The 27,089-nt window shown below is 46.4% G+C and overlaps 1 protein-coding gene across 1 annotated transcript in view; it reads left to right on the top strand.

Moving 5' to 3' along the window:
• The window catches only part of DNAH14 (dynein axonemal heavy chain 14), a gene marked incomplete at its 5' end in the record, with an annotated part of 150,360 nt that overhangs the window by 13,272 nt on the left and 109,999 nt on the right, over positions 1–27,089 (top strand). The window contains 13 exons of the mRNA XM_080651070.1: positions 358–487; positions 1,964–2,231; positions 3,121–3,210; positions 5,188–5,318; positions 6,625–6,969; positions 11,567–11,908; positions 14,894–15,263; positions 17,523–17,713; positions 18,816–19,061; positions 21,056–21,177; positions 23,065–23,236; positions 26,446–26,550; positions 26,638–26,756. Coding sequence (XP_080507196.1) covers positions 358–487; positions 1,964–2,231; positions 3,121–3,210; positions 5,188–5,318; positions 6,625–6,969; positions 11,567–11,908; positions 14,894–15,263; positions 17,523–17,713; positions 18,816–19,061; positions 21,056–21,177; positions 23,065–23,236; positions 26,446–26,550; positions 26,638–26,756 — 2,631 coding nt within the window. The remainder of the gene's footprint in view (positions 1–357; positions 488–1,963; positions 2,232–3,120; positions 3,211–5,187; positions 5,319–6,624; positions 6,970–11,566; positions 11,909–14,893; positions 15,264–17,522; positions 17,714–18,815; positions 19,062–21,055; positions 21,178–23,064; positions 23,237–26,445; positions 26,551–26,637; positions 26,757–27,089) is intronic.

Raw genomic sequence — 27,089 nt, 5'->3', positions numbered from 1 at the left:
TTTGGTTTGTCTGTTCATCTGTTGATGGTAGTTGGGTTAACCTTTTGGCTATTGAGCCACGCCAGCCAGGCAAAGCTGCAACATTGTAATCTCCACCAGCAAAGCACCAGGTTTCTCCCTCACCGACGCTACTCTTTTCCTTTTTAAATATTAATACCCAGCCCAATTGGTAGGAAGTGATATCTTGTTATGGTTTCGATTTGCATTTCCCTAATGATGAGTGATGCTAAGCATACTTTTGCGTACTTACTCGCCATATTTCTTCGGAGGAATGTCTAGTTATTTATGCATTGTGGATATTAACAAGATATAAGAATTTAAAAGACTAAGTTTTTTTCTTTCCATTTCTTAATCTAGAACATACAAGGATGCCTTCGCTCTTACTGGAAAGATAACCAGTGATTATGAAGAACTTGTTATTAATTCAAACTTATATGCTACTTCTGTTCCAAAGTCGGACTTGAAAGCAGAAGCTGATATTAATGAGGTAAATGGTCTTTGAAAAAATGTAAACGTAGATTTTTAATGCATGAATAAGTGAAAAGTAAGTGAAATGAATAAGTTTGGAAATTAAAATGTGATTTATGATTAATGCTGAATTTCTTACCCCGAACACACACACAAACGCGCGCACCCGCACATGCACCTCTGCCTCCTCCATAGAAAGCTGTATTTACACTTATCTTCATGCATCATTGTGTTCTTACTACGTCCCAGGCACCGAGTTAGGCACTGACATAGTGGGCGGTGCTAATGAAAATGCCAGCCAGAGGCTGTTTTCCAAAGTAAACTACGCAGCACTTTATGTATTTGTTTGGAATTGCCTGTATGGACTTGCTTATTGTGGTGAAACCACAGAAAATGGGCCACTTGAACCACTTTCCAGTGGACAATTCAGTGGCAGTGGCGCATTCCCAGTGTGGTGCGACCATCACATCCCACTTCCAGGACCGGTCCATCCTCCCACACAGACACTCTGTCCCCGTGCGTGTAGGACCTTGAAGGCTGGCAAATCGCCGTCAGCATCTACCCAAGCTCTTTCCCCAGCAGCTTACCCGGGTGCCTCTGTTTGGTCATAACCGGAGCTAAAGGTTGGGGTTCCAGCAGGTGACTCAGGTGACTACATCGAGACACACTAGACGCCTCCAGCACAGCCGATCACTTCAAGGACATGAGGGATCAATACATTGAGAACTCAGGCCTGGACAGAGCCGAAGAGCAGTTACATTGTGTGAAGACAGTATCGATACCTCAGGTCCTCCCGGTTCTCGGTCGGGATGCCTGTACGCACATGTGCCTGTGAAAGGGAGGGGCTATGGCCTGGGGTAATGAGTATGAAATATATTCCTGATGTCTGAGTCCTGAGCCTGGGTGCACAGAAGCATCACTGATCAGCTTTTAAGAGGTTCAGATTCCTGGTCTTGACCCTGACTCTTTAACTCAAATCTCTTGGGATAGGGCATAAGAATTTGTATTTATTAAGCTCTAAAAGGATTAATATTTTGCCCCTCTGGCATCCGTTTATACAGTTTTGGGGAAAATACTGCAGTATTTCATTTATTTTTTCCATTAACTTACTTTTTAAAAAAATATATTTTATTGATTTTTTTACAGAGAGGAAGGGAGCGGATAGAGAGTTAGAAACATCGATGAGAGAGAAACATCGACCAGCTGCCTCCTGCACACCCCCCACTGGGGATGTGCCCGCAACCAAGGTACATGCCCTTGACTGGAATCGAACCTGGGACCCTTCAGTCCTCAGGCCGACGCTCTATCCACTGAGCCAAACCGGTTAGGACAAGTTTTTTTTTTTTTAAACATGCAAATAGCAGTTATCTGGCAATACAAGGTTCCTCAGTTAAACTGAAGTTATTATTGATCATGTAAAATTTAGGGCTGTATTATCTAAATGTCCTTTTAGTTCTATATTATCACCAGAACTGTAACCTATCTGTTACATTAGATTTTGAATTCCATTAAATTGGATAAGGACTTGACAAAATATGCACCAGTATTTGAAGTAAATCTGCACTTGAGAATTCCTTCTGAGAGCGATTCTTCCAGAAACTCTAGAGAGAGCGTCCAGGAATCTGACCAGTGCTCTGAGAAATCTGTGCTGTACGAGGAAGAGTCAGAAAACGAAGTCGGCAGCGTCATCAAACGCTCAAGTGATGAACTCCTCATAATGCAGCCGAAACCCACTACTTTTAACCTTGAAGAAATCCTGTCAGGTGAGGTGAACGAGACTGTGAAGCATGAAGGGAAATAGCCTGGCAGCTGGAAAACCCCCAGTGAGAGAAAAATGCAGCCGTTTATGGATGATCGCTCAGTAGGTTGTGATTTTTAGCAGATGTTGAAGGAAGGATGCTCCGAGGAAGTATAAACTTAACAGGCCATTTGTAGTGGATGCGAGCAGTAACACCATTACCCATTTTTTAATCTTTTTTTTAAAACACATAATCTTTTATTTTTATTTTTTAATATATTTTATTGATTTTTTACAGAGAGGAAGGGAGAGGGATAGAGAGTTAGAAACATCGATGAGAGAGAAACATCGATCAGCTGCCTCCTGCATACCCTCTACTGGGGATGTGCCCGCAACCAAGGTACATGCCCTTGACCGGAATCGAACCTGGGACCCTTCACAGGCCAATGCTCTATCCACGGAGCCAAACCGGTTAGGGCCCATTTTTTAATCTTAATACCACTGGTCACTGAGGGGGACCTGAGGAACCCCCTTCATGAGGACGGACAGCACCTGGGATGCTAGTTAACATATGCATACTCTTGGGCTCCATCTGAGACCTCCTTAATCAGAATTGGGGGTGGCGGGGGCGGGGTGCTGGGCTGGCATTGCCTTTCCAATTGATTCTTAGGGTGTTTGGGAAGCACTGATACATATCCGCTTGTCATTTAGCCGATATAAATAACAATCAATTTTTTATTCTCTTTCTTTCAATGGATTCTAATAGATATAGAAGCCATGACTGATTTTGATAGTAAAAGCGAGGATGATGAGTAAGTAGTACACATTTCTGAAATTACAAGTAATTAGACTTGATGCTAGTTCCTGCATCCTTTTGAAATTTGCTTTCATTGTTTTCTCCCGTAGATTTTTAGAATTCCCTACCTATCTCTTAATTGCTCCCAACAGACTGGACTTTTCAATAAAAATTCAAAATATGCTGGCTGATATTGAAAAATGCATAAGTAAGTATTTTAAACGTTTAATTAGATACATTGTATTCTTCAGCAATATTTTCTTAAATTTAGGCATGGGGAGCTTTTAGCCAGCTCTGTGGCAGACATTACGGAATATTAGAGATCATAAATTCACACTCTTTGGGATCAGTCCATGTGAATTTGAAATTATTTGAGCATGTGGGAATTATACCCACAGCCATAGAATTAGGAAAATAGTGGAGGCTTGGATTTTTTTTCCAATAATGTAGTACAGAATTTTATCAGACTTACATAAGTAATATCTTCTATATCATAGCAAAACAAAGGTATTGTTTCCACCTTAGATAGATTTTTTGTTGTTGTTAATCCTCACCTGAGGATATTTTCCATTGCTTTCAGAGAGAGTGGAGAGAATGGGGGAGAGAAAGGAGTGAGAGAGAAACATGGATGTGAAAGAGACACATTGATGGGTTGCCTTTTGCACGCACTGCGACCAGGGCCTGGGATCAAGCCTGCAACCCAGGTGCCTGCACTGAGACCCTTCAGTGTGAGGGCCAACGCTCTATCTACTGAGCCACACTAGCCAGAGCTTAGATTTTTATTAATACTTTTCCAGCTGGGTGTACACGTTCTGAAATCACCTGGCAGTCCCCAGCCTGGCCAACGAATTGATCCCTTCTCCACAGTCTCGGTCTCACAGAGATCCTGAAACACCAGGACCCGCTGCGGCTCCTTGAATGCAGCCGCATTCTCCAATCACATCGCCACAGTTTGCTGAGTTCAGACGCCCCTCTTTCCAGCCTAAACCAGTTTCCAATTCACTGTTTGTTTTTTAAAATATATTTTTATTTATTTCAAAGAAGAAGGGAGAGAAACATCAATAAGAGAGCATCATTGCCCTGACCGTTTCGGCTCAATGGATAGAGCGTCAGCCTGCAGACTGAAGGGTCCTGGGTTCAATTCCGGTCAAGGGCATGTACCTGGGTTGCAGGCACATCCCCAGTGGGAGGTGTGCAGGAGGCAGCTGATCGATGTTTCTCTCTCATCGATGTTTCTAACTATCTATCCTCTCCCTTTCCTCTCTGTAAGAAATCAATAAAATATATTAAAAAAAAAAAAAAGAGAGCATCATTGATCGGCTGCCTCCTGCATGCCCCACACTGGGGATCGAGGGTGCAACTCTGGCATGTGCCCTGACCGGGAATTTAACCGTGACCTCCTGGTTCATAAGTCAACGCTCAACCACCGAGCCACACGGGCCAGGCTCCAATGCATTGCTTGATTTCTTTTTGTAAGCTCAGGAATCCAGTCTGTCTCTTAATGTTGAGTTGTGAGAGGTCTTTACATGTACTCTCGATACAAGTTCTTTATTAGTTATAAGATTTGCAAAACGTGCCTTACCTTTTCATTTCTTTCTCACACAGCTAAACTTCTTAATTTTGATCAAGGACAGCTTATCAGTTTTTTGTCTTCATAGATGATACTTTTGATTTTATGTCTAAAGACTCTTTGTCTAACCCAAGGTCACACAGATCTTTCCTACATTTCCTCCTGGAAGATTTCTAGATGTGTGTTTTATTTTTAAGGAGGTGGTGCATCTTGAGTTGATCCTTTATAATGTATAAAGTGGAGGTGCAAGTTATTTTTTTTGCCTGTGGACATCCAGGCGTGCAGCTATAGAGGCTGTGTCTTCTAATCTTTGTGTCCGCACGTTGGTATAATGGTCTTCACATAGCTTATACACGTCAAATCCTTATTAGCTTAATGACTTGTTCTCAGTTTCTGTTTTAATCATGCCTCATCACGCTACCACCAGTTAACCCATGAGTGATTCTTTTGTTTCCATAATATTAAATCCAAACTTTTACACCTGCCTTGAAGTGAAAAACCAGTTTTAGTTATCGGTAGTTCTAGATGTCATGGATAATTATACAGCGTCAGGACTTCGGAAAATATTAACTTTTTACTCATATCTTTTAGCCCAAATTATTCCTCTTGACCAAGATCCCCGCCTGTCTGACTTTACTGATTCCGATTTATCGAATGAAGCACAAGGCGGAGTAGACTCTAAGAAGCAAGCCAGGTGGCCCGATTGTCAGACCCTTTTTGAAATGGATCCCACCTACCAAAATAAGGTAAGCTTAGAAACTGTGCGGCTTAGGGAACATTCGGTTTAAAGACCGGAAGCCCACTGACGTTCGTAGATGAAAAGATACCGTGTAATTTATAGCGATTGGAAATGCCTTCCCATTTTTTCTTCCTCGTGATAGTTCACCTCTGTTGACTTTGTATTCCCCAGCATGCCTCTGAGGATGAGCTTTCTCCTCCATGGTTCCCTCTGAATATTGCCTCGCTTTTTTGTTGACTTGCCATGACCCTGGCTTTGCCCACTACCATCCAACTGGGTATTTTTTGTCCAAATTCACGAGAGAATGTAATGGTTTTAACTTGGATCAGGATTCTACCCTATCCAGGGTAGCTGTGTTTTGGGAATTGGGTAATATCGCGTAGTATATAGAACTGGCATTTTCTTTTTTAAAAAATTCTCACCCAAAGATATTTCCCTCCACCCCCATTAATTTTTAGAGAGAGTAAAATGGAGGGAGGGCAAGGGAGAGAGAGAGAGAGAAACATCAATGTGAGAGACACATCGATTGGTTGCCTTCTTTATGTGCCCCAACCGGGGCCAGGGAATCAAACCTGCAACCACAGTACATGCCCTTGACCAGGAATCGAACCTGCAACCCTTTAGTCTGTGGGCTGACGCTCTGACCACTGAGCAACCCGGCCAGGGCTAGGACTGGCTTTTCCGGGGCACAGAGCACATACACTAAACCCCGGTGACCAGCAGAGGAGTAACCAGCTGGTGTCTCTAGGACAGGGGTGGGCAAACTTTTTGACTCGAGGGCCACAATGGGTTCTTAAACTGGACCGGAGGGCCGGAACAAAAGCATGGATGGAGTGTTTGTGTGAACTAATATAAATTCAAAGTAAAGGAGCAGAGGGGAGAGCAAGAGAACCGGATAGAACAGCCGAATCCGGCCCGCGGGCCGTAGTTTGCCCAAGGCTGATCTAGGACATGCTAACTGTATGGTTAAATAGCCTTGTACACCTTTACATACACGCCAGGTATAAACAAGTGATGTGAATGTCTTAGTCTTACGTTTCCAACATATCTATTTAGCAGAGGTTTTGAATGGAATGAGCTCACCAGATTCTCTTCAACAGAATTATAAACTGCCTCTCAGCCTTGGGTGGCCATTAGCTTGTCTTTGGTTTATTTTTCTTTCTTTGAAAAAATAAACTTTATTTTGAAATTAAAAAAAAGAAATGAACGGGACATATAACTGCTGTTTTACATGTTTTTAACGGAATTACGAGTATGTCGGGCCACGCCCTTTTCACTCTCAGAATAACATTCCGTCGTATTCTTCTTTACAGATTGTGTGTCTCCTGGCCATCCTCGGCAGCTCCATGAGCCTCGTGAATGGTTACAGCCGCAGGTTCGTAAAATACTGCACGATGGTGGAGAGGGCCAAAGTCACGGGCATGAAAATCGCATCGATGGAGGAGCTGACTTCGACGCAGTTCCGGACCATCCTCGCCAAGTTCCTCAGTTACCTCCGCGACGTGGTCAGCATGGTCACCGAGAAGCGCATCGGCATCTTCAAGGTGGTGAGTGCGGACTACCAGGCAGAGTGCTTACCGCACGTGGAGGGCACCCTGCAGACCAGCCAGGACCTGCTGCGGGCCGTCATTGAGAAGAAGAACGCGCATCTACTGGAGGTAAGTGTCTCGAAAACACCTGTTGCTTGAGAATCTTTCAGATCAGTCCATTATAATTTCAAAATAGGTGCTTGGGAAGCACAGACGATGAGTGTTATCCTCGGAAAATGCCAGTACGCATTGATTTGTTCGGGTCTTGGAGCAGATGTCAGGTCCTCGGGGAAACCTTCTCTGGAGGGGCAGCCCGGGTCACTTCCTGCCTCCTTCTCCTGTCGGGAGTCCAGCACGGTGAGACGCGGGGCTGGAATTTGGGTGAGGACCGCTCTGGCTGCCGTGTGGAGACTGGAGGACAGTGGGACGGTCGGGGGGGAAAGCCGTCTCTGTCATCCAGGGGACATGTGATGATGCCTTGAGCCAGGAAAGTCGCAGGTGCAGGCTGAGAAGGGTACGGATGTGAGATTTATTTAAGAGGTGGAGTCAGCAGGCTTTAGGGACGGACACCGTGGAAGGCATGAAAGAGTCCCTGATGCTTTGGGGTTTTGGTGCGGCAACAGCGTGGGCAGTGATCTTATTCACTGGGCCCGGGAGCACAGAGCTTGTCCGATGGGGTGATACTCAAGTAGAGGGACTCGGATACGCCTGTCTGGGTCTCAGGACAGGGTCTAGACGGGAAGTAGGTATCTAAATGAGCAGCATGTGTATTGTCATGGAAATCCTCCACGTGAATGAGAATGCCCTTGTCTATGTGTATGGTGACAACAGGAAAGAGCAGCCCCTGCCAGTGTGGCTCAGTGGTTGACCACGGACCTATGAACCAGGAGGTCACGGTTCGATTCCCGGTCAGGCCACATGCCCGGGTTGCGTGTAAGAAGCAGCCAACTAATGGCTCTCTCTCATCATTGATGTCTCTCTCCCTCTCCCTCTCCCTCTCCCTTTCCCTTCTTCTCTGAAATCAATAAAAGTAGATTTTCCTAAAAAAATTGAAAAGAACAACAGAAGCCTGAGGAATATCAGCATTTGGGAGATGGCTAGAGGAAGAGGAGCCCGCACGTACACCAAAGGGGTAACCAAAGAGAGCAAAGAGAGCCGGGAGTGCTTTGCGAAGGAGGGAACGTTTAAGAATTGTTAATGCTACAACAGGGAGTTGAAGAAAAGATTGCAAAGGGACTCTTCGATGAACAGTGCTATGTACTGCATATAACGAAATGCACATTATCTTTAGATCCACGATAATCCTGTGACATAAAAAATTACTGTTTAATTTAGGTTACATTTCCCAACAAGTATTAGGACACCCCGAAACACTGCTTATGAAACAAGGGGTTTATTTGTCTCACGTAGAAGTATAAACGCTGGTCGGTCAGGGCTGGTGCAGTAGCTGTGGTGCAGGCAGGGAGCCAGGCTCCTTCATCCTTTCTGCTCTTTGCCTCTTGATCAGGGGTCCTCAAACTTTTTAAACAGGGGCCCAGTTCACTGTCCCTCAGACCGTTGGAGGGCCGGACTATAGTTTTTAAAAAAAAACGATGAACAAATTCCTATGCGCACTGCGGGCCCGGGACGAGTCGGCTGCTAAGCAGGACCGGCAGCGGCACCCGGCGGGCTGGATAAATGTCCTCGGCGGGCCGCATGTGGCCCGCGGGCCGTAGTTTGAGGATGCCTGCGCTAGGGACTGGCCCTGGCGATCAGGCTGCTGCTTAAAACATACGTTTGGTTTGCTTCTGGTTCATCCGTGCTGACGTCTGGACACGATTTTTAAGCCGGAGCGTCTTGACGTTCAGCTGCTGGCTCCGCGCGCTGCACCTGCCTGCCAGCCTTAAAAGTCTGATCACTAACTGGATGCTCCGACTTGGGAGGGAAGGTGACTTCCTTAATAGGCTTTGCCAGCGAGCCATCTAAGAACCCTGTGTCCCACAGAAAACCCTTCAGGGAGAGTTCTTGGTTAAAGGCGAGGGCTCTCGTCTTGTCGCCTGCTCAGGCTCCCTCTTTGAAGCCACCACTTTTGAGCACAGAAACGGTTGCTGTCTCCCCGTCACCGGCCTTTGAAGCCAGCTCTCTGCCACAGGCAGAGAAGAATTTTCTCATCCAGCTTCACTCCCCTCAGTCTGTGCCCAGCCTGAGTTCATCTCTCATAGGATTTCGCTCAGAGGACAAAGAGGAAGCAGAACACGCTGCAAAATTTGTCCTGTCGTTTACCCTAATGCTGCAGCCTCGGTTAGCACATTGTCTAAGTCCCAGGTGCCACTGGGGCACAAACACATCTACTTGTGCAGCCTCCCAGATCTGGGCACGGACTGCCCCATGAGATGAGATATTTAGGGTGGTGTCATTCACTAATTCTCCCCTCCTCCAAAAATGAGATGTTGGGACAATTGAACTCCCCGTTCCTACCCTCCACTGACGGTTAGTCCTCACAGGAATGACTTGGTACTTTTAGTTCTAGATCATTACCAAAATACCAATACGTCTCTTCTGTTAAAAACATTTGTACGTGACACTTAAGGTCATCCTCATTGAGTTTTTAAAGATTGAATTACGCAGAAATGAATCGGTACGTTTACAAACTCTGATGATGATGATGTCAGCCTGCTATAGTTCAACACCTCCGCTCTAGCCACGATGCAGAAACAGGACTCGACCTAAGTTAACTCCCTCTTTAAAGAGGGAAGCAAACAGATGAAAGGAAATACTTTTAGACACTGCATCACCCGCAGTGTGGGATTGTGGTCCTGGAGACCAGGAAGCCAAGGACACACGGGATTTCTACCGGGAGGGAAGTTTTGGACTCCAGGGCAGGGAGGAGGACCCGGAGGAGAGCCCAGTGGCCTCACTGAGCTGAGATGGCTAACATTTTCACTTTTGGAGTCAAAGAAGGGAGCTAAGGAAAGCAGAACAAAACAATAAAAACCACCACCACCTCCAAAATAACAAACAAAAAACCCCCAAAATAACAAAAATAAGAACCAGCAGGAAAGTGCATCGAGGGTCCCAGGACCCAGGACTGTTCCAGCTGCAGTTACCAAGCACGTCTGTGTGGGGGCCTGGGGCCAGATCCACAGAGATGGGCCGCGGCCCCAGAGCTGGAAGCAGAACCGTGGCCAGAGCTCCTGGGAGCCACGTCTCAGCCGCTCAGAGCGGAGGGCCGCAGTGGGCGTACCGGGCAGTCAGTGGAGACCCTAGACCAGGGGTGGGCAAACTTTTTGACTCGAGGGCCACAATGGATTCTTAAACTGGACCGGAGGGCCAGAACAAAAGCATGGATGGAGTGTTTGTGTGAACTAATATAAATTCAAAGTAAAGGAGCGGAGGGGAGAGCAAGAGAACCCTCCGCTCTTTCGGCTCCGCAGGCCGTAGTTTGCCCACGGCTGGTCTAGAGGGTTTCGCCTTAGCAATGGAGCTGGTCACTGAAGGGGTCGGCATTCTAAACCCAAAGATGAAAACTAGGCCTCCAAGGGGTCAAACTGCAAAAGATGTGCAAACAACCCCCTCACCAAAGGAAGGACAGCACCCTTTATTTATTTTTTTTTTGGGGGGGGAGCATTTTTTATGTTTAAAGTATTACATGTAGTAGTACATATATCTCCTTTTTCCCCTCATTGACCTTCCCCCAGCCTCCCCTACCCCCTGTCGCATGCCCTCATCCCACCCCCCAGTGTCTTGTGTCCGTCGGTGTGCTTATATGCATGCATACAAGTCCTTTGATCTGTTTCCCTCCCTCCCCAACACCCCCCAGCCTCCCCGCTGTAATGTGCCAGTCTAAGGACAGCACCCTTTAAAGAACCGCAACAAAAATCAGACCTCAGTAACATGCAGCATCAGCAATGCTTGGCTTTTAATCAGAAATTACTAAACACAGGATGGGGCCCAAGGAGCTGGGGGCACCTGTCCTGGGAGGTCTGTTGGCTCATTCCCTTTCTGGCTGCGCATACCCCAAAGGTATTTTTGTTTCCTGAGGCTTTTGGTGGTTTTCCTTTACATAACTAAGGAAATGCCCTTATTTTGAAAGGAATTCCTAATATAGTAGAATGTTTTATATCGTAAGTGAATCTTATCATATGCTTACTCTGCAGCTACTGCGATGATCATAGTTATTTTTCTTTCATCTTTTAACTTGGGTAATTACATTAATTGACTTTCTAAGGTTAATCTCGCATCCAAATTGATAGATTTAGATTGCCAGCATGCACAGGCACATACATGTACGTTATTACTTTTTAAAATATGTTTTTATTGATTTCAGAGAGGCAAGGGGGAGGAAGAGAGAGAAACATCAATGATGAGAGAGAATCATCAATCGGCTGCCTCCTGCACGCCCCCTACTGGGGATCCAGCCTGCAACCTGGGCATGTGACCCGACGAGGAATTGAACCATGACCTCCTGGCTCATAGGTTGAAGCTCAACCACTGAGCCACACCGGCTGGGCTGCATACACATGATTTCTAAGATTTTTGCATTTATGCTTGTAAGCGAAATTGCTTTGTGATTTTCTTTTCCTTAACCATCCTTATCTGGTTTTGGTATCGATGTACTAGATGATGTCTTCATTTTTTTTTCCTAGAGTTATAATTATGTAAGTTAGTGTGAGATATTAAAAACGAGTAATTTCTAAAGCAGTGAAAAATCACTATGTAATGATAATCGACGTGTCAATGGTTGCAGGTTGTAGAGTCGTCATTGAAAAAACTAGAATGCAATCCCATTGAAATAGAAGAATTTGTGGAACATTTTACTTTTCTGGACGCAATTTCCTCCAAAATATCTAAACTAGAGAAAGAGTACTCGACAGTGGCTCAGCTGTATTCGGTCTTGAGTTACTACCAGGTCCATATTTCAGAAGAGCAAATCGCCATACACAAAATCCTTCTAATCAAGTTTGCGCAACTAAAGAGCGCCGTGAAGCTGAGTAAAGCGAACAAGGACGCTGCTGTGGCCAAGTTCAGGGACAACCTGGAGGCCTACGTCACGGGTCTGCGGGTGGACGCCAGCCATTTAAAGGCCAAAGTAAGTGTTGGTTTCTCATGGAAGGTCAGCGAGGTCTTGGCCTCCTGCGGGCCTGAGCAGGCGGTGTTCTTCTTCTGCGGACTCGTAGGGGAATGATGGACTGTATGGACTCTGAGCCGGGAACCCACAATCAGAATCTGGATGATGTGGGAATGGCAATGGGAAGTGAAAGGACATGTCTATGCTCACGAACCTCCAACGGAAATTTTGCATTTGTTTCCATTATGAGTGAACGTAGACGGCAAACGACAGCAAGGCTGGTTCCCCACGGGCTTCAACACACTGCCCGAGGGGGTGGGGCGGGGGGAGGCATGGCATGAAAAAGGCAAAGAGACCCTGAGATCTTCCTGGGCCTTAGCCTAGGCCAGGGGTGTGAGGCACATCCGGCCCGGGGGCCGCATGGGGCCGTGAAATCATTTGGTCTGGCCCTGCCAAGGCATTGGGGGTGAGTTAGTTAAATGTGTGACCACATATAGCAGGTTAATTTTTTTTTTTTACTTTCTTAAAATTATTACTATTTTATTGTTGACAATATTACAGATGTCTCCCGTTCCCCCTCCCCTTGACCTCCCTCTGCCCGGCTCCTCCCCCTTCCCCCCCCCCCCCAGGTCTTCGCCACCCTATTGCCCGTGTCCATGGGCGGCTGTGCATATAAGCAGATAAGCAGATAAGTCCTTTGGTTTATCTCTCCTCATTCTCCCCTCTCCCCCCCCCCCACATGGAGGCATGTCAGTCTGTCTCATGCCTCCATGCTTTGGGTCTTATTTTGTTGGTCAATTAGTTTTGTTCATTAGATTCCACGAATAAGTGAGATCATGTGATATTTCTCTTTGTCCGACTGGCTTATGTCACTTAGCATAATAGTCTCCAGGTCCCTCCATGCTGTCTCACAGGGTAAGGGATCCCTCTTTTTAACTGCTGCACAGTACCCCCTTGTGTAAATGTGCCACAGCTTTTTTATCCACTCGTCTACTGATGGGCACTTGGGTTGTTTCCAAATCTTAGCTGTTGTAAGTAATGCTGCTGTGAACGTAGGCATGCATATATTCTTTCCGATTGGTGTGTTTCGGGGTTTTTAGGATATATTCCCAGAAGTGGCGTCACTGGGTCCAATGGCAGTTCCATTTTTAATGTTTTGAGGAAACTCCATACTGTATCCATAGTGGCTGCCCCAGGCTGCATTCCCACCAGCAGTGCATTCAGTGTGGCCCACGGATGATGTTATAAATATCCAGATGGCCCTTGGCAGAGGAAAGGTTCCCCACCCCTGGTCCAGGCCAGATGGTAATGGTAGTTCCAGTTTCACTTGTCATGAGAAGCAAACTGTCAAACACCAAACAGAGCAGTAACTGTGCTAAGGCAGTGGTCGGCAAACTCATTAGTCAACAAGAGCCAAATATCAACAGGACAACGATGGACATTTCTTTGGAGAGCCACATTTTTTAAAATTAAACTTCTTCTAACGCCACTTCTTCAAAATAGACTCGCCCAGGCTGTGGTATTTTGTGGAAGAGCCACACTCAAGGGGCCAAAGAGCCGCATGTGGCTCGTGAGCCGCAGTTTGCCGACCACTGTGCTTGGGGACACTGGAAGGAAGAAGAGTAGACTCAGTGCTGATTCAGTGGCTCTTCAAATGACATCTTCTCCCTCAGTCTGCCTTCAATGTCTCCTCTCAGATTCCTCAGTAGCTGCTCTGGGGTTCTGTCCAGGGTTTATGGCTGTTTTATTGGGAGACACAGCGTGGGGCATGTTGATGCCAAGATATTGTAGAACCTTTCAAACTATGTCACGTACATACTGTTGACTGCGATCATTCTTGGAAGATCTCTCTGTGAAGACGGCGGGTGGGGGTGGCAAAACTTTGCCTTGACTCCATGTAGACTAGTAAGATTAGTTCTCATTAGTTATCCTCTCTCAGGATAACTCATTTATGAATAAGTATCAACGAGTGGGAAATTATGGGAGAAGCTTGCTAAGGAAAACTTTTCTTACAACCCATCTTATATAGGCATTGCTGTTACAGATTACTATATATTAAGCCTCATCCATTATCACAGATATATGGTTTATCAATTTTATACAACTTACCTTTATAGTGTTTTCAATGTTTATTTGATGACCACACTCCCCATAACACAATATTATATGCAGTCCCATGAGCTGGATTTTTTAAAAGAATAAGGTGATAGGATCCAAATTAATTTGTTCTTTCAGGAACATTTTAGTAAACAAGTCCCACCTGCATTTGATGGTATCGGGTTCTCTGAGGTATACAAAGAATCCTATATACTAAAGAGCTAATATGCTGATTAGACCGGATGGCAGAATGACCTTCTGGAACGATCCGTGGGTGGGGCTGCGGGCCCACAAGGGCTGTGAGGGCTGAGCCCCTTGCACGAATTTCGTGCATCGGGCCTCTAGTAAACCAGTGAAACTATCCTTAAGAAGTTGCTCATTTAGTAAGGAAAATCAGAGCAAACTCTTACATCTCTCTCTTTGGATGTCATTGTTGCAAATGCCCACAATGTCCTGTGCAGGAATAAAACTCCCATACGAGGCAACACGTGACAAGCATCATAAAAGAAATGCAGCCTTTCCCAGGATCAGGAAGCGGGAGTGCGGGCCATCCCCGCAACCTCCGCTTACCATCCGACGATGGGAAAATTATTTACAACCTCAGAAGTGCTTCGAAAAATTATACAAACCAGTAACCATCTTTGAAGATGGTTGTATGGCTTTAGTAAGTAAGGTAACGTGTTGCCACAGCGCCTGAAATAGGGAAGATATACAGGAAATTATAGATCTGATAGTAATGATAATAATTACAACGAGTCGTAACAAACACAGGAATTACAAGCTAAAGGTCATCTTTCCAGATGGTAGTTGCAGGTGACGTTGGGGGGCTGCGCGCTGAAATGCTGTCCGTGAGCATGGCTGCGTTCTGAACGTCGTGACCTCTTAGCGTGTGCGCCTGCTCCTTTTCAGATAAGGACGCCAATTCTGTTACACATGGGGACGCAGGCGTCCACGGCGATGGAGATGATCCAGGCCTTCTTCCAGGAAGCCGCGAGCCTCGCCAACAAAGTCAGGATCTGCGCCAACTACCAGGAGTCGTTCAGCGACGCCCAGTCTCACATGCACCCTCTGAACGTGGAGGAGATCACCCAGATGGTGGCTGCCGAGATCTCCGACATTGACTATGAGCTGACCTTGAGGAAGATACTGTGGGAGGTGCAAGAGGAATGGAGAGCACTCTTTCAGGAGTGGAGGGCCAGCACCCTTCGTGACATTGACATAGAGTCGGTGCAGAGGAACGTGTCCAAGTGGATGAGCCTAATCTTGGTCCTAGAAAAAGGTAAACGCGTCCTCCCCGTGTTTGCCCACCTAGAGTTACATACGAACGTGCCCTCCGGGTCAGCGAGATCGCCCTCCCTCTCCCAGTCCCCACGAGCTGACCATTCATGGCTGGAGAGACAGCCCAGGGCAAGGTAGGATTATTTCCTGAAGCAAAAGCGAGATGGAAACTTTAGCCCCACATTTGCTTAACGTAATTAATAACAGCTTGCGGCTCCTTTAAACCAGGTAGGGCCCCAGCCACTTCCCCCTGGACTCTGACTCTTCCTAGAGCCAGAGCTGGGTGGATGCTAAGGGCCCCCCGGCGGAGTCTGCACCCACATCCCGGACCCTCTGGGCAGTGGGGACGCAGCTGAAAGTGCCTTTGAGGGTCCCCTTCTGCTCAGCATCCCCAGGGAAATGGGCCAGTGCAGAGGTGCGATGCCCGTGTGAGCAGGTGTGTGATAGCCTACCCTCCCCAAAAGGAAGCCTTTCACGTGGGAAGGGGAAATCGGGGCAGACTTTAAAATTCCTCCATCACCTCTCAGCTGTCCTCTAGAAAGACACTTCAGATTGCTTGTTTTTAAATTCTCCAAAAAATCAGCCATATCACAAAAGTTTAGTCAAGAGGAAAACTGGGAGCAAACCGCCCCCAGTCTCACTGCGTTCCCAGATCGCCATCCTCACTCCGTATTCTGTCGTGTGCGTTCAGAGAACAAGACGCAGCCACAAGGGCTCCGCACCGTTTCCCCATGGTTTCCCAGGTGCAAGCTCGCTGTTGGTTTGCCAGCGTCTAGAATTGCACAACCCAGAGTTATCCCCTTGTCCTTTTATTTAACCAGGTCTTGGACAACATTGCGATTATTCAACATGGCTTTATCAAAGAAGCCCCAGCTGTACAAATTGGAGATTTAAGAATATGGGTCCCCAGCCCTGGCCGGTGTGGCTTAGTGGCTAGAGAGTTGGCCTGCGGACTGAAGCGTCCCAGGGTTGATTCCAGGCAAGGGCACATGCCCAGGTTGAGGGCTTGATCCCCAGCAGGGGGCATGCAGGAGGTAGCCAATCAATGATTCTCTCTCATCATTGATATTTCTATCTCTCTCTCCCTCTCCCTTCCTCTCTGAAGTGAATAAAGAAATATATATATATATATATATATTTTTAAAAGCCCTAACTGGTTTGGCTCAGTGGATAGAGCGTCGGCCTGCGGACTCAAGGGTCCCAGGTTTGATTCCGGCCAAGGGCATGTACCTTGGTTGCAGGCACATACCCAGTAGGGAGTGTGCAAGAGGCAGCTGATCAATGTTTCTCTCTCATCGATGTTTCTAACTCTCTATCCTTCTCCCTTCCTCTCTGTTAAAAATCAATAAAATATATTTTAAAAAAATAAGAAAAAGAAAAAGAAAATGGGTCCCCAGCTTCGGCTGTTTCTCTGCCCCCTCCCTGGTATTTTAATTAATTTCAAAGAGGAAGGGTGAATGAGAGTGAGAGTGAGAAATGTCAATGATGAGAGAGAATCATTGATCGGCTGCCTCCTGCACGCCCCCTACTGGGGATCGAGTCCACAACCTGGGCATGTGCCTTTGGAGTCAAACTGAGACCCTTCAGTCCACAGGCCACTGCTCTAGCCACTGAGCCAAACCAGCCAGGGCCCTTCCCTGTTCTGTTTAAGGGGCAGTAAACAAAGTTCTAAGGATTGAACCTTCACCTGCACAGGTTTGAGTCTTGTGTCTCAGTGGTGTCAGTGCCATGGCAAAGTTCTCACCGACGTTTCAGTGTTAAAGTATCTTCCTTATGAAAAAATAGTGACTCTGTTTTTCCCCATGATGTTGTTCCTTACTGAGCAGAATTTAAAAGCCCCAAACCTTTACAGTCTCTTTTTAAAAATATATATTTTTTGATTTCGGAGAGGAAGGGAGAGGGAGAGCGATGGAAACGTCAATGATGTGCCCTCACCGGGAAGAGAAACGGGGCTTCTTGGTTCATAGGTCGATGCTCAACCCCTGAGCCACGCCGGCCGGGCCCTGATACAGTCTTTTGAATGCCACTGTGTACCTGTCTGCCTGTATGTCTGTAGCAGCTTCCCTAGCATCAGGTGCTATAAGGTGACTTGGTTCTGATCTGCCGTGCCATTTCTCTTTAACGCACAGTTCAGTCTTTACGGGGAGGTGATAATAATAAAACTCACTATTTTAGTGCAGACGAATAACTGATCGACTCGGTCTAGTTTAAAACATACAGTGAGCATGTCACCAGCCTACCGACCCATTGCCTTTTACAGGCTTACCCCAGAACAACATGGTAACGAACCTTAAGCAGGCAGTGACCAGCTTTAAACAAGAGCTGCCCATCATCATCGCCCTGGGGAACCCCTGTCTCAAGCCACGGCACTGGGAGGCTTTCCAGGAGATCATTGGGAAGTCCATTACTCTTGATAAAAACTGTATCATAGAGAATCTTCTCGCGCTCAAGGTAAGCAGAAGGAGTTTTTTTTTTTATTGGTTAAGCATTCATCATGCCGCCATTATCCAGGTGATTAGAATACTGGTTTTCATGTGTAACAAATGAAATTCGTGTTTTATTATTTACAGTGTTTTCATCTACAGAGGGTATACTTGATAGGAATAGAAAAATCAAAATCCTATATTCCATTTTATGTAAAATGGAAATATATTAAGAGCATGTTAGGGTAGCCCTACCAATTACTTAATATTATATTTTAAGCTAGAGGCCCGGTGCACGAAATTCGTGCACGGTGGGGGGGGGGTGTCCCTCAGCCCAGCCTGCACCCTCTCCAATCTGGGACCCCTCGAGGGATGTCCAACTGCCCTTTTAGGCTCGATCCCAGTAGGGGTGACCTGGCCTGCAGGGGAGGGCAGTTGGGAGGGACCAGGCCTGCAAGGGAGGGCAGTTGGGGGCAAACAGGCTGGCAGGGGAGGGAAGTTAGGGGCAAACAGGCTGGCAGGGGAGTGGTTAGGGGGTGATCAGGCTGGCAGGCAGAAGCGGTTAGGGGCAATAAGGAAGGCAGACAGGTGAGCAGTTGGGAGCCAGCAGTCCTGGATTGTGGGGGGGATGTCCGACTGATAGGATCGGGCCTAAACGGGCAGTTGTACATCCCTCGAGGGGTCCCAGATTGGAGAGGGTGCAGGCTGGGCTGAGGGACACCCCATCCCCATGCACCAATTTTGTGCACCGGGCCTCTAGTTATTACAGAAAGTAGAAGCATGTCACAAAGCAGTTAAACAGCTGACATTGATATGGAGAAAAGGAAGTGGAAGGAAATGATACAGAAGGTGCTGTTAACTATTCTTTGCACTGACTGGACCCTGAGGTACCACACTTGTGGGTAGAAATGTTCGCTGAGCGTGGTGCGTGCGGCATAGGGTGCTGAAAAACTCCAAAGGGCCGCGTCACAAAGGTGCCGCCACGCAGCCTGTGGTTGGGATGGAAACTGAACGAATCAGACCTTCGCTATTGCCACCGTCCCTGCCACGTGTTCATGGAAGTCCCCCGTTTTAAATGTATCGGGAATTATTTGCTGCACTGACATTAAAACAATGAGTGTTCATTCCAGATGTTTCAGTATGAAAATGAGATAAATGAAATCTCAACCTCAGCGACGCACGAAGCTGCTCTGGAAAAGCTGCTGTTTAAGATCATCGACCTCTGGAAAACGACTCCTTTGCACTTAGTCCTTCATCACACAGAGACCGACGCGATCCTCATCATTTCGTCTCTGGATGACTTGCTAGCCCAGCTGGAGGAATCGCAGGTCATGCTCGCCACCGTGAAAGGATCCTCGTACAGTGAGCCCATCAAGGTAAATGGTGTGGCAAAGGGGAAGTGCTGTCATTGTCTACCGTTTTGTTTATCACTTCACATTGTTGCAATTTGTGAGCTTTGGATTTGAATAAAGCGTTTATATACTTGCTAGAGGCCCAGTGCACGGATTCGTGCACCAGTGAGTTCCCTTGGCCTGGCCTGTGGGGATCAGGCCAAAACCAGCTCTCCAACATCCCCCGAGGGGTCCTGGATTGTGAGAGGGCGGTTCTCAGGTGATGCACCCCGGAATCAGGCTCCCTCCTCTCTGGTTCCGGGTGGATCACCCGAGGACCGCAGCTGCCAAGTCACCACAGCTTGGCAGCTCCTGCATTGAGTGTCTGCCCCATGGTGGTCATTGCACATCATAGCTACCTGTCGGATGGTTGAACGGTTGCTTAGGCTTTTATATATATAGATATCAAAATGGATTGAATAGTAGATAAAATAGTAGATAATGGAAACATTATCTGCTCACGAGGAAATGTCAGAAAGTCTCATTTGGGCAGACGAGATGAATTTAGACAATATGCAAACAGGAGCCCGCAAGCCAGGACTTTCCCAGTGGTGCCACTGCCGCTGCAGATGTCCACAGGCCCGCAGTGCCCCTGCCCGGACTGTTGCCCTGTGGCCTGTGAGCTGGAGAGGAAGGCCTCATTTTAATTTCCTGTGTTATTGCTCTTTTTAAAAATATATTTTTATTGATTTCAGAGAGGAAGGGAGAGAGAGAGAAACATCAATGATGAGAGAGAATCATTGATGGGCTGCCTCCTGCACGCCCCCTCGTGGGGATCAAGCCTGCAACCCGGCATGTGCTCTTGACTGGAATCAAACCTGGGTCCCTTCAGTCCACAGGCTGACACTCTAACCACTGAGCAACACTGGCTGGGACTGCTATTGTTCTTATACAGCGCAATCCTGGCCTTATACTTGTGTGTTCCTGCAGTTATTTCTCCACCAAACAGCAGCCTCCACATCTATTCGAGTGTAATTTGAAATTAAACCACAGAGCTTGTATTTGGTGTTTTCTGGTAGTCCTTCCTGGGCAGCCTCCATCCAATAACATAGATGAGAATCATTTAAACTTCAGGAAACTCTACAAGATGTGTAACAACATAGAAATATTTACTAGTAAAATTAACAAAATTGATTATAGATAGTGTGAGAGAAATATCTACTCAACAGATGGAATTCGTAGTATTTGCAAACATACAAACATTTAGGGAAATGTCAATTAATTGGACCTCAGAGAAAAACACTAAGTAAATTACCCTCAAGAAAGTTAAATCACATAGACTGTTCTCTAACCATGTGCAGTAAAATAAAAAATGAACAGCAGAAAAGTTGCAAAAAGTAGACAAACCACCAAATCACTCACAAAAAATAGAAATTTAAAAGTAACTAGAAGAATATATAGGAAATGTAATCAAATTTTTAATTGAAAATAAGCAAAAAAGAGAATTATGAATCAAACCTTTGACAATTGACTAGTGCCGTAAAAAAGGAATATTTAGAGCACTAAATGCCTTTATTACTAATGGAAATTTTCTGATATTAAAAGAATGAAGAAAACTTATAAGCACTAGTATAAAACTTCTCTAAAACACAGGTTAAAAAAAAGCAAGCTATAGAACAATGTATATAATATGATTGCATTTATGTAAATTATTAAAGACATTATATACATATGTACATATGTGCCAAAATGTTTAAAGAAAGGAATGAAAGAATATATATACCAAAAAATATTTGTATATTGCATAATGAATAAGACAGAAAATTGAATGAGTAGGACATCTCAAATCTCCCCCAATACTAAATATAATGAGATTTATATTCATTTACAGACCCTCCATTAATTACTTCCTGTGTGTCAGTGACCAATAATCATTACTTCCTGTGTGTCAGTGACTAGTAATCAGATTTGTGCTCAGTTTCTATTTTATGATTCTTACAAGTAACTTCCCATTTAGATTTTGGTTTCTATCATTGTAGGGTCTTGTGGATAAATGGGATCAAAACTTGACTCTCTTCTCGTACACCCTGGAGGAGTGGGTGAACTGTCAAAGATCTTGGCTTTTCCTTGAACCAGTTTTCAATTCTTTGGAGGTAAAAAGGTAAAAACTTGAAATATGCCACATAACAGGTACAAAAAAGCATGGTGGATAATTTATTCTCTGTGATTCTTGAGAAATCATTTCTTCAATGAACACTCTAGCTGCTGAATCATTATTATATTTTTTCCTTCATAAAAGATTGCAAGTATCATTTTTTAAATCCTTATTTCTCAGTTATTGATAGGGAGCTCTTAAGGATGGGGAATAAATGTCAGATACATCTTTATAATCTCCAAGCTACAATATGTGTTCATTTATTAGTGTGGTTTTTTTTTAAAAATATCTTTATTGATTTCAGAGAGGAAGGGAGAGGAAGAGAGAGAGAGAAACATCAATGATGAGAGGGAATCATTGATCGGTTGCCTCCTGCACACCCCACACTGGGGATTAAGCCTGCAACCTGGGCCCGTGCCCTGACCGGGAATCGAACCGTGACCTCCTGGTTCATACGTTGACACTCAACCACTGAGCCACACCAGCCGGCCTATTAGTGTGTTTTTGTTTTTTTTTTTAATATATTTTATTGATTTTTTACAGAGAGGAAGGGAGAGGGATAGAGAGTTGGAAACATCGATGAGAGAGAAACATCGATCAGCTGCCTCTTGCACACCCCTTACTGGGGATGTGCCCACAACCAAGGTACATGCCCTTGACCAGAATCGAACCTGGGACCCTTCAGTCCGCAGGCCGACGCTCTAGCCACTGAGCCAAACCGGTTAGGGCATTAGTGTGGTTTTGATGTAAACAGTAAGCGTGTTTTTAATAGCATTCATACATAAATATTAACTTCTTATTCTGGACCATGTGAAAGAATAAAGGACCTAGTGAAAATCTTACCATCTCTTTTTATTCCTAGCATTGGAATTCACTTGTCTCTTGGTTAAGTGATTGGTCTTGAGTTGAGACATATGTATTATCTAGGCAGAATTTAGACTGTGGACATTACACAAGCTAGTCTAGGGAGCCATTCTGAAATAAGGTAGAGAGTGATGGGGTGTGTGTTTATAAGGCATATTAGAGCAGATGATAGGAAACCTTGCATATCAGGTTAAGTATTTTGAGCTTTATTTTAGAGGCATAGGGGAGCTACTAAGGGTTTACAAAAGAGAAATGGTTAGACGTATTACTTCGTAGGAAACAGTATCCCTTTTTGTTGTTTGCATATAGTTCTTATCACATGAATGCTTTAGACTCTATGAATCTACACTTATTCTCAAAGTTCTCTGAGGAGAAACCACATAAGTAGGAGTATGTCCTTTACGGTCACAACAACTTGGTGCCGTAAATGCAACCCTCAGTGCTGCTTTTTACGAAACATTTCTTAATGAGAGAGAAGACTCCTAGGTAAGGGATTTCAGAATATCACCAAGTTGTTCTCTTACAGGATTTGCTAGCAGGTTGAAAACAGGGAAATGAAAGGCTAATGAAAGGCTCCTTGGCAATGGCTGTAGAGAACAGGAAAAGTGCGTCTATTCCAGACCTGTCTTCAGTCACGGAGAAAGATGATGGGCCGACGCGCTATCCACGGAGCCAAAACGGCGAGGGCAGAATCTTAGTAGCCCTTTGTTTTATTCCGAGTCCTCAGACAAAAATCACTTCCACATGCTCTGTAGGACTTTTATATCTCAGTCTTGTACCCCTCGTTAAGCGTAATCTTGTTAAATGATGGCTGGATATCCGATGTACGGTAGTATTTCCTACCATGTACATCAATTGTACACAACAGACACTCAAAAAAATCTTTAATTAATCCTCAATCAGCAAAAAGATAATGGATCAAAACATGTTGTAACTTGAACAATATTGGGTGGCAAATGCATATAGCTGGCAGATTTTAATTATCATTTCCTCAAACAAATAAAATGATCCCCAATGTTCTTTTTCAAGGCAGCTCCCAGCAGAATCAGAACTCTTCTCTCAAGTGATTGCCACGTGGAAGGAGATAATGCTAAAAATCCAAAACAAGCTGGATGCGTTGGGAATAGCCACCTCCACAGGCGTCCTCGAGATTCTGAAAAACTGTAACGTCTCTCTCGAATATATCAAGAAGAGTCTCGAGGTAACGCCACCGAGGTCCTGAAGTGGAGAACCGTTCAGCTCACATCAGGCCATGTAACCCGTCAGAGTCCAACCCCAGGGCGGGTTTCCTTTGTTGCTCTAGCTTCCCAACAGTATTTCCAGCTCTCACCATCAGGGTTCATGAAAATACTGTAGAGAAAGGGAAGAGAAGTTCATGGGCCAATCTAAACGGCCTTCGGCAAAGCATCCCATCTTTAAGTGCCTGCCCGGCGTTCCTAGTCTGCACCTGGGGCTTAAGGGCCCTGCCCACGGGGAGGGGCGTTGCGCTGAGTGAGATCATGTACTTAGAGCTTAATCGCTGGCACACGGAATGTTCTCCGTGAAGGTTGTTTAGATCAGCACTGCTGTTATCATGAAATTATAAAATCAGCAAAAGTTGAGATCGGAATACTTTGATTTTATCAGTTAAACCATTGATTCCATACCTTTCCACGCTGCCAGAACATTACGGTGTCAGCTAGACACACAGATCTTGAAAAGCTGGGTTTTCACAGTTCAGGCGTGTGCTAGGCATAGTGGCTTCACTTAGGAACCGAGGTGTTTTCCAAACGTTCGCCGGTTTCCCTTGCGGAATGCCAGTCCCGGCTGGTGGTGGCAGCTCCGGCAGGAAGCCCCCTGCCCTGTGGCCGGAGAGCCCGCGGCAGAGCCATCTGGTTAACGGTGACCGCTTGACTGAGCGCTCACTGAGCTAAACTTCCCAGTTACTTCCAGCATGTGTTTGGACTCTTCCCTTTGTCCTTGTCCGGAGCACCTACTGCAGACTCTGCTGCTGAGTGTCGGGCCTTTCGAGATAAAAGACATATTCCTCACCGTACAGCACCCCAGTGACCTTCCCCCGGCCTCCCCTTTCAAGATCTGTCACAGGCCACAGAGAGGGGAAAGAGAGGCTACTGTGTGATCTAAGATAGATAATGCCATATTAAATAGAACTTCAGCCCGCCTGGGAGACGTGACCCCTGGCCTGGGACCTGAGGGAAGTATGTGGGTGTAGGTGGGCGGGTGGGGAGTGCACCCCAGAAGGGGAAGCGGACCGTGTGGAGCTGTCGGTGAGGATGGCATGTCCTGGAGTCGGAAACCAGATGGTGCCAATGGAACATGGGCTGCAGATTGGAAAGTGCTGAGAGATCGGCTCTGCAGGGAGGCAGGGGACAGGCGGCGAAGGGCCCTGAGTATCACAGTGAGTTTGATTGATGGAGTAGCCAGCCGTGGGCAAACTACGGCCCGCGGGCCAGATCCGGCTGTTCTATGCGGTTCTCTTGCTCTCCCCTCCGCTCCTTTACTTTGAATTTATATTAGTTCACACAAACACTCCATCCATGCTTTTGTTCCGGCCCTCCGGTCCAGTTTAAGAACCCATTGTGGCCCTCGAGTCAAAAAGTTTGCCCACCCCTGGAGTAGCCACTGAAGGATGTTGAGCAGGAGAGAGAAAGGATTTCATTGAACGCTGCCCCCCAGTAAGGAAGCCAAGAGTCTATAGAGATTGGCGGCCGGGAGGATGCACACAAGGAAACCAGTTAAAAGACTAGACATATCAGGGCGCTCGAGAAAAAAGGGGGTGCCAGGAGCTCCCGAAAGGTCAGTAGGAGGTGGTCCAGGGCTGTGCCTGGACTTCCGGCTTGGCCAACAAAGTGGAAGAGAGCACCCTGCAGAGGGAGGAGGTTTGTGTGGGAAGAAGTAGGTTTGTGCATATTGAAAATGAAGTGCTTATGGGACAATCGACTGAACATAGTCAATCCACAATCGGGTATATAGATCTGGGGCAGAGGCAAGGGGTCTGAGCCAAGGAGAGGTGGGTGGGTATCAAAGTAGCTCAAGAAAAGCACGATGGGAGGAAGAAGGACGAGAAAGGAACGGCAATGTGCACAGGAAAGTGTAGGGGACGGGAGGATCTGGAAGGCCAGTGACCTGCAGTGGCTGAGGGATGAAGAAAACCAGAGCGAACGCCGGAGTGAAGGACCGAGTCCAGTGCTGGGGGAATGCTGTGTGACAGGAAGACCGGAAGAGCCCCAGTAGATTGGGAACAGTAGGGGTCAGAGGGCAGAGCATGAGGCTGGCCAAGATGAGTAAGTAAAGACTGTGCGTGTATAGACTCTTCTCCAGAACTTGGTGGAGAGTCGAGAGAGTTTCTTACATTTTTAATGAGTGAACTTTAAGAGGGGAGCCTGCTGCAGAGGAGAGATTTAAGCTGAAGTAATAAATAGAACAGGAAGAGCTTAGCCTGCCGTGCATGAACGGGCGTTTCTCCCTCTGAAAAGAAGGACAGGAGTTAGAGCGGGTGTGAACGCAGCTAAGCTGTGGGGAGGGGTGGGGGTGGAGGAGTTCTCTGTACAAGGTGAGGTGAGGATAGGGACCTAGGCAGGGAGGGGAGCAGGGGAGCAATGCTGAAAGGACCAAAACACAGCGCTTTCTTTCTTTTTTTTTTTTTTTTAAATATATTTTATTGATATTTTACAGAGAGGAAAGGAGAGGGATAGAGAGCTAGAAACATCGATGAGAAACATCGATCAGCTGCCTCCTGCACTCCTCCTACTGGGGATGTGCCCACAACCAAGGTACGTGCCCTTGCCTGGAATCCAACCTGGGACCCTTCAGTCCGCAGGCCGACGCTCTATCCACTGAGCCAAACCGGTTTCGGCCACAGCGCTTTCTTAGTGATCAGTAGTACAGGGGTGCGCTGTGCACCCATGTGTGTAAGGGTGGGATCTGGGGGGTTTTGTGTTCATTTGTTTTAGTTTTGTTTTATTAACAATCTTTTTTAGCAGTTAAGCATGGCTTTCGTTGAACATGGGACGTTTCCTTGACTGATGCTACCATGGATACTGCAGGTTTTTTCAGTTTTTTGAATCCTCACCCGAGGATATTTTTCCATTGATTTTTAGAAAGAGTGGAAGAGAGAGGGAGAGACCGAGAGAAACATCGATGTGAGAGAAACATGTCGATGGGTTGCCTCCTGCCCGCGCCCCGATCAGGGCCCTGGCCGGGGAGGAGCCTGTAACTGAGGTACATGCCCTTGACCGGAATCGAACCTGGGACCCCTCAGTCCGCAGGCCGGTGCTCTATCCACGGAGCCACACCGGCCACGGCTGCTGCAGTTTTAATATTGTGGCTTTTGTGTGTCCATGTAGGCCCAACGGGATTCATGTCCTGATCACACATATTCTGAATGGCCCTTCTCTTGGTTCTGGACAGGACTACCTTGAAATTAAAAGGATGATTTTCCCAAGATTTTACTTTCTGAGCAACGAGGAACTTCTCGCGATCCTGGCGGGGAGCGGCAACCCCGAGTCTGTCCAGGTGAGACCACTGTCCTCTGCTCAGCGGCCTTATCCCCAAAGGCCACGTCGGGGCCTTCTGTCACTGACACTCCTTTCTGGTCCACAGCCTCACCTCGTGAAATGTTTTGAAAACATCAAGCACCTGCTGATCTGGAAGCAGGAAATCGGCCCTCCCACCGTGATCATGCTCATATCCGAGGAAGGGGAAGCGCTGGTGCTGCCCAAGTAGGACCTTTATGTTACAAAACCTCCGCTTGGCGACTTCTGACACATCACGGAAGTTTGCGAAGCCGGCTATTTCTTTCTTAAAAATACATAGTTCTTATTGATTACAGCGAGAGGAAGGGAGAGGGAGAGAGAGAGAGAAACATCAACGATGAGAAAAATCATGGATCGGCTGCCTCCTGCACACCCCCCACTGGGGATCGAGCCCACAACCGGGCCCGGGCCCCGACTGGGAACCGAACCGTGACCTCCTGGTTCCTAGGCTGACGCTCAACCACGGAGCCACACCGGCCGTGCAGCAAACTGTTTGTTCAAAGATAATATGCTTGTCTG

This window comes from Plecotus auritus (assembly GCF_963455305.1).
Source record: "Plecotus auritus genome assembly, chromosome: 14".
In the NCBI taxonomy this organism is placed as follows: domain Eukaryota; kingdom Metazoa; phylum Chordata; class Mammalia; order Chiroptera; family Vespertilionidae; genus Plecotus; species Plecotus auritus.
Note: the sequence above shows the minus strand (reverse complement) of the source record. Positions and strands in the feature narration are given on the sequence as shown.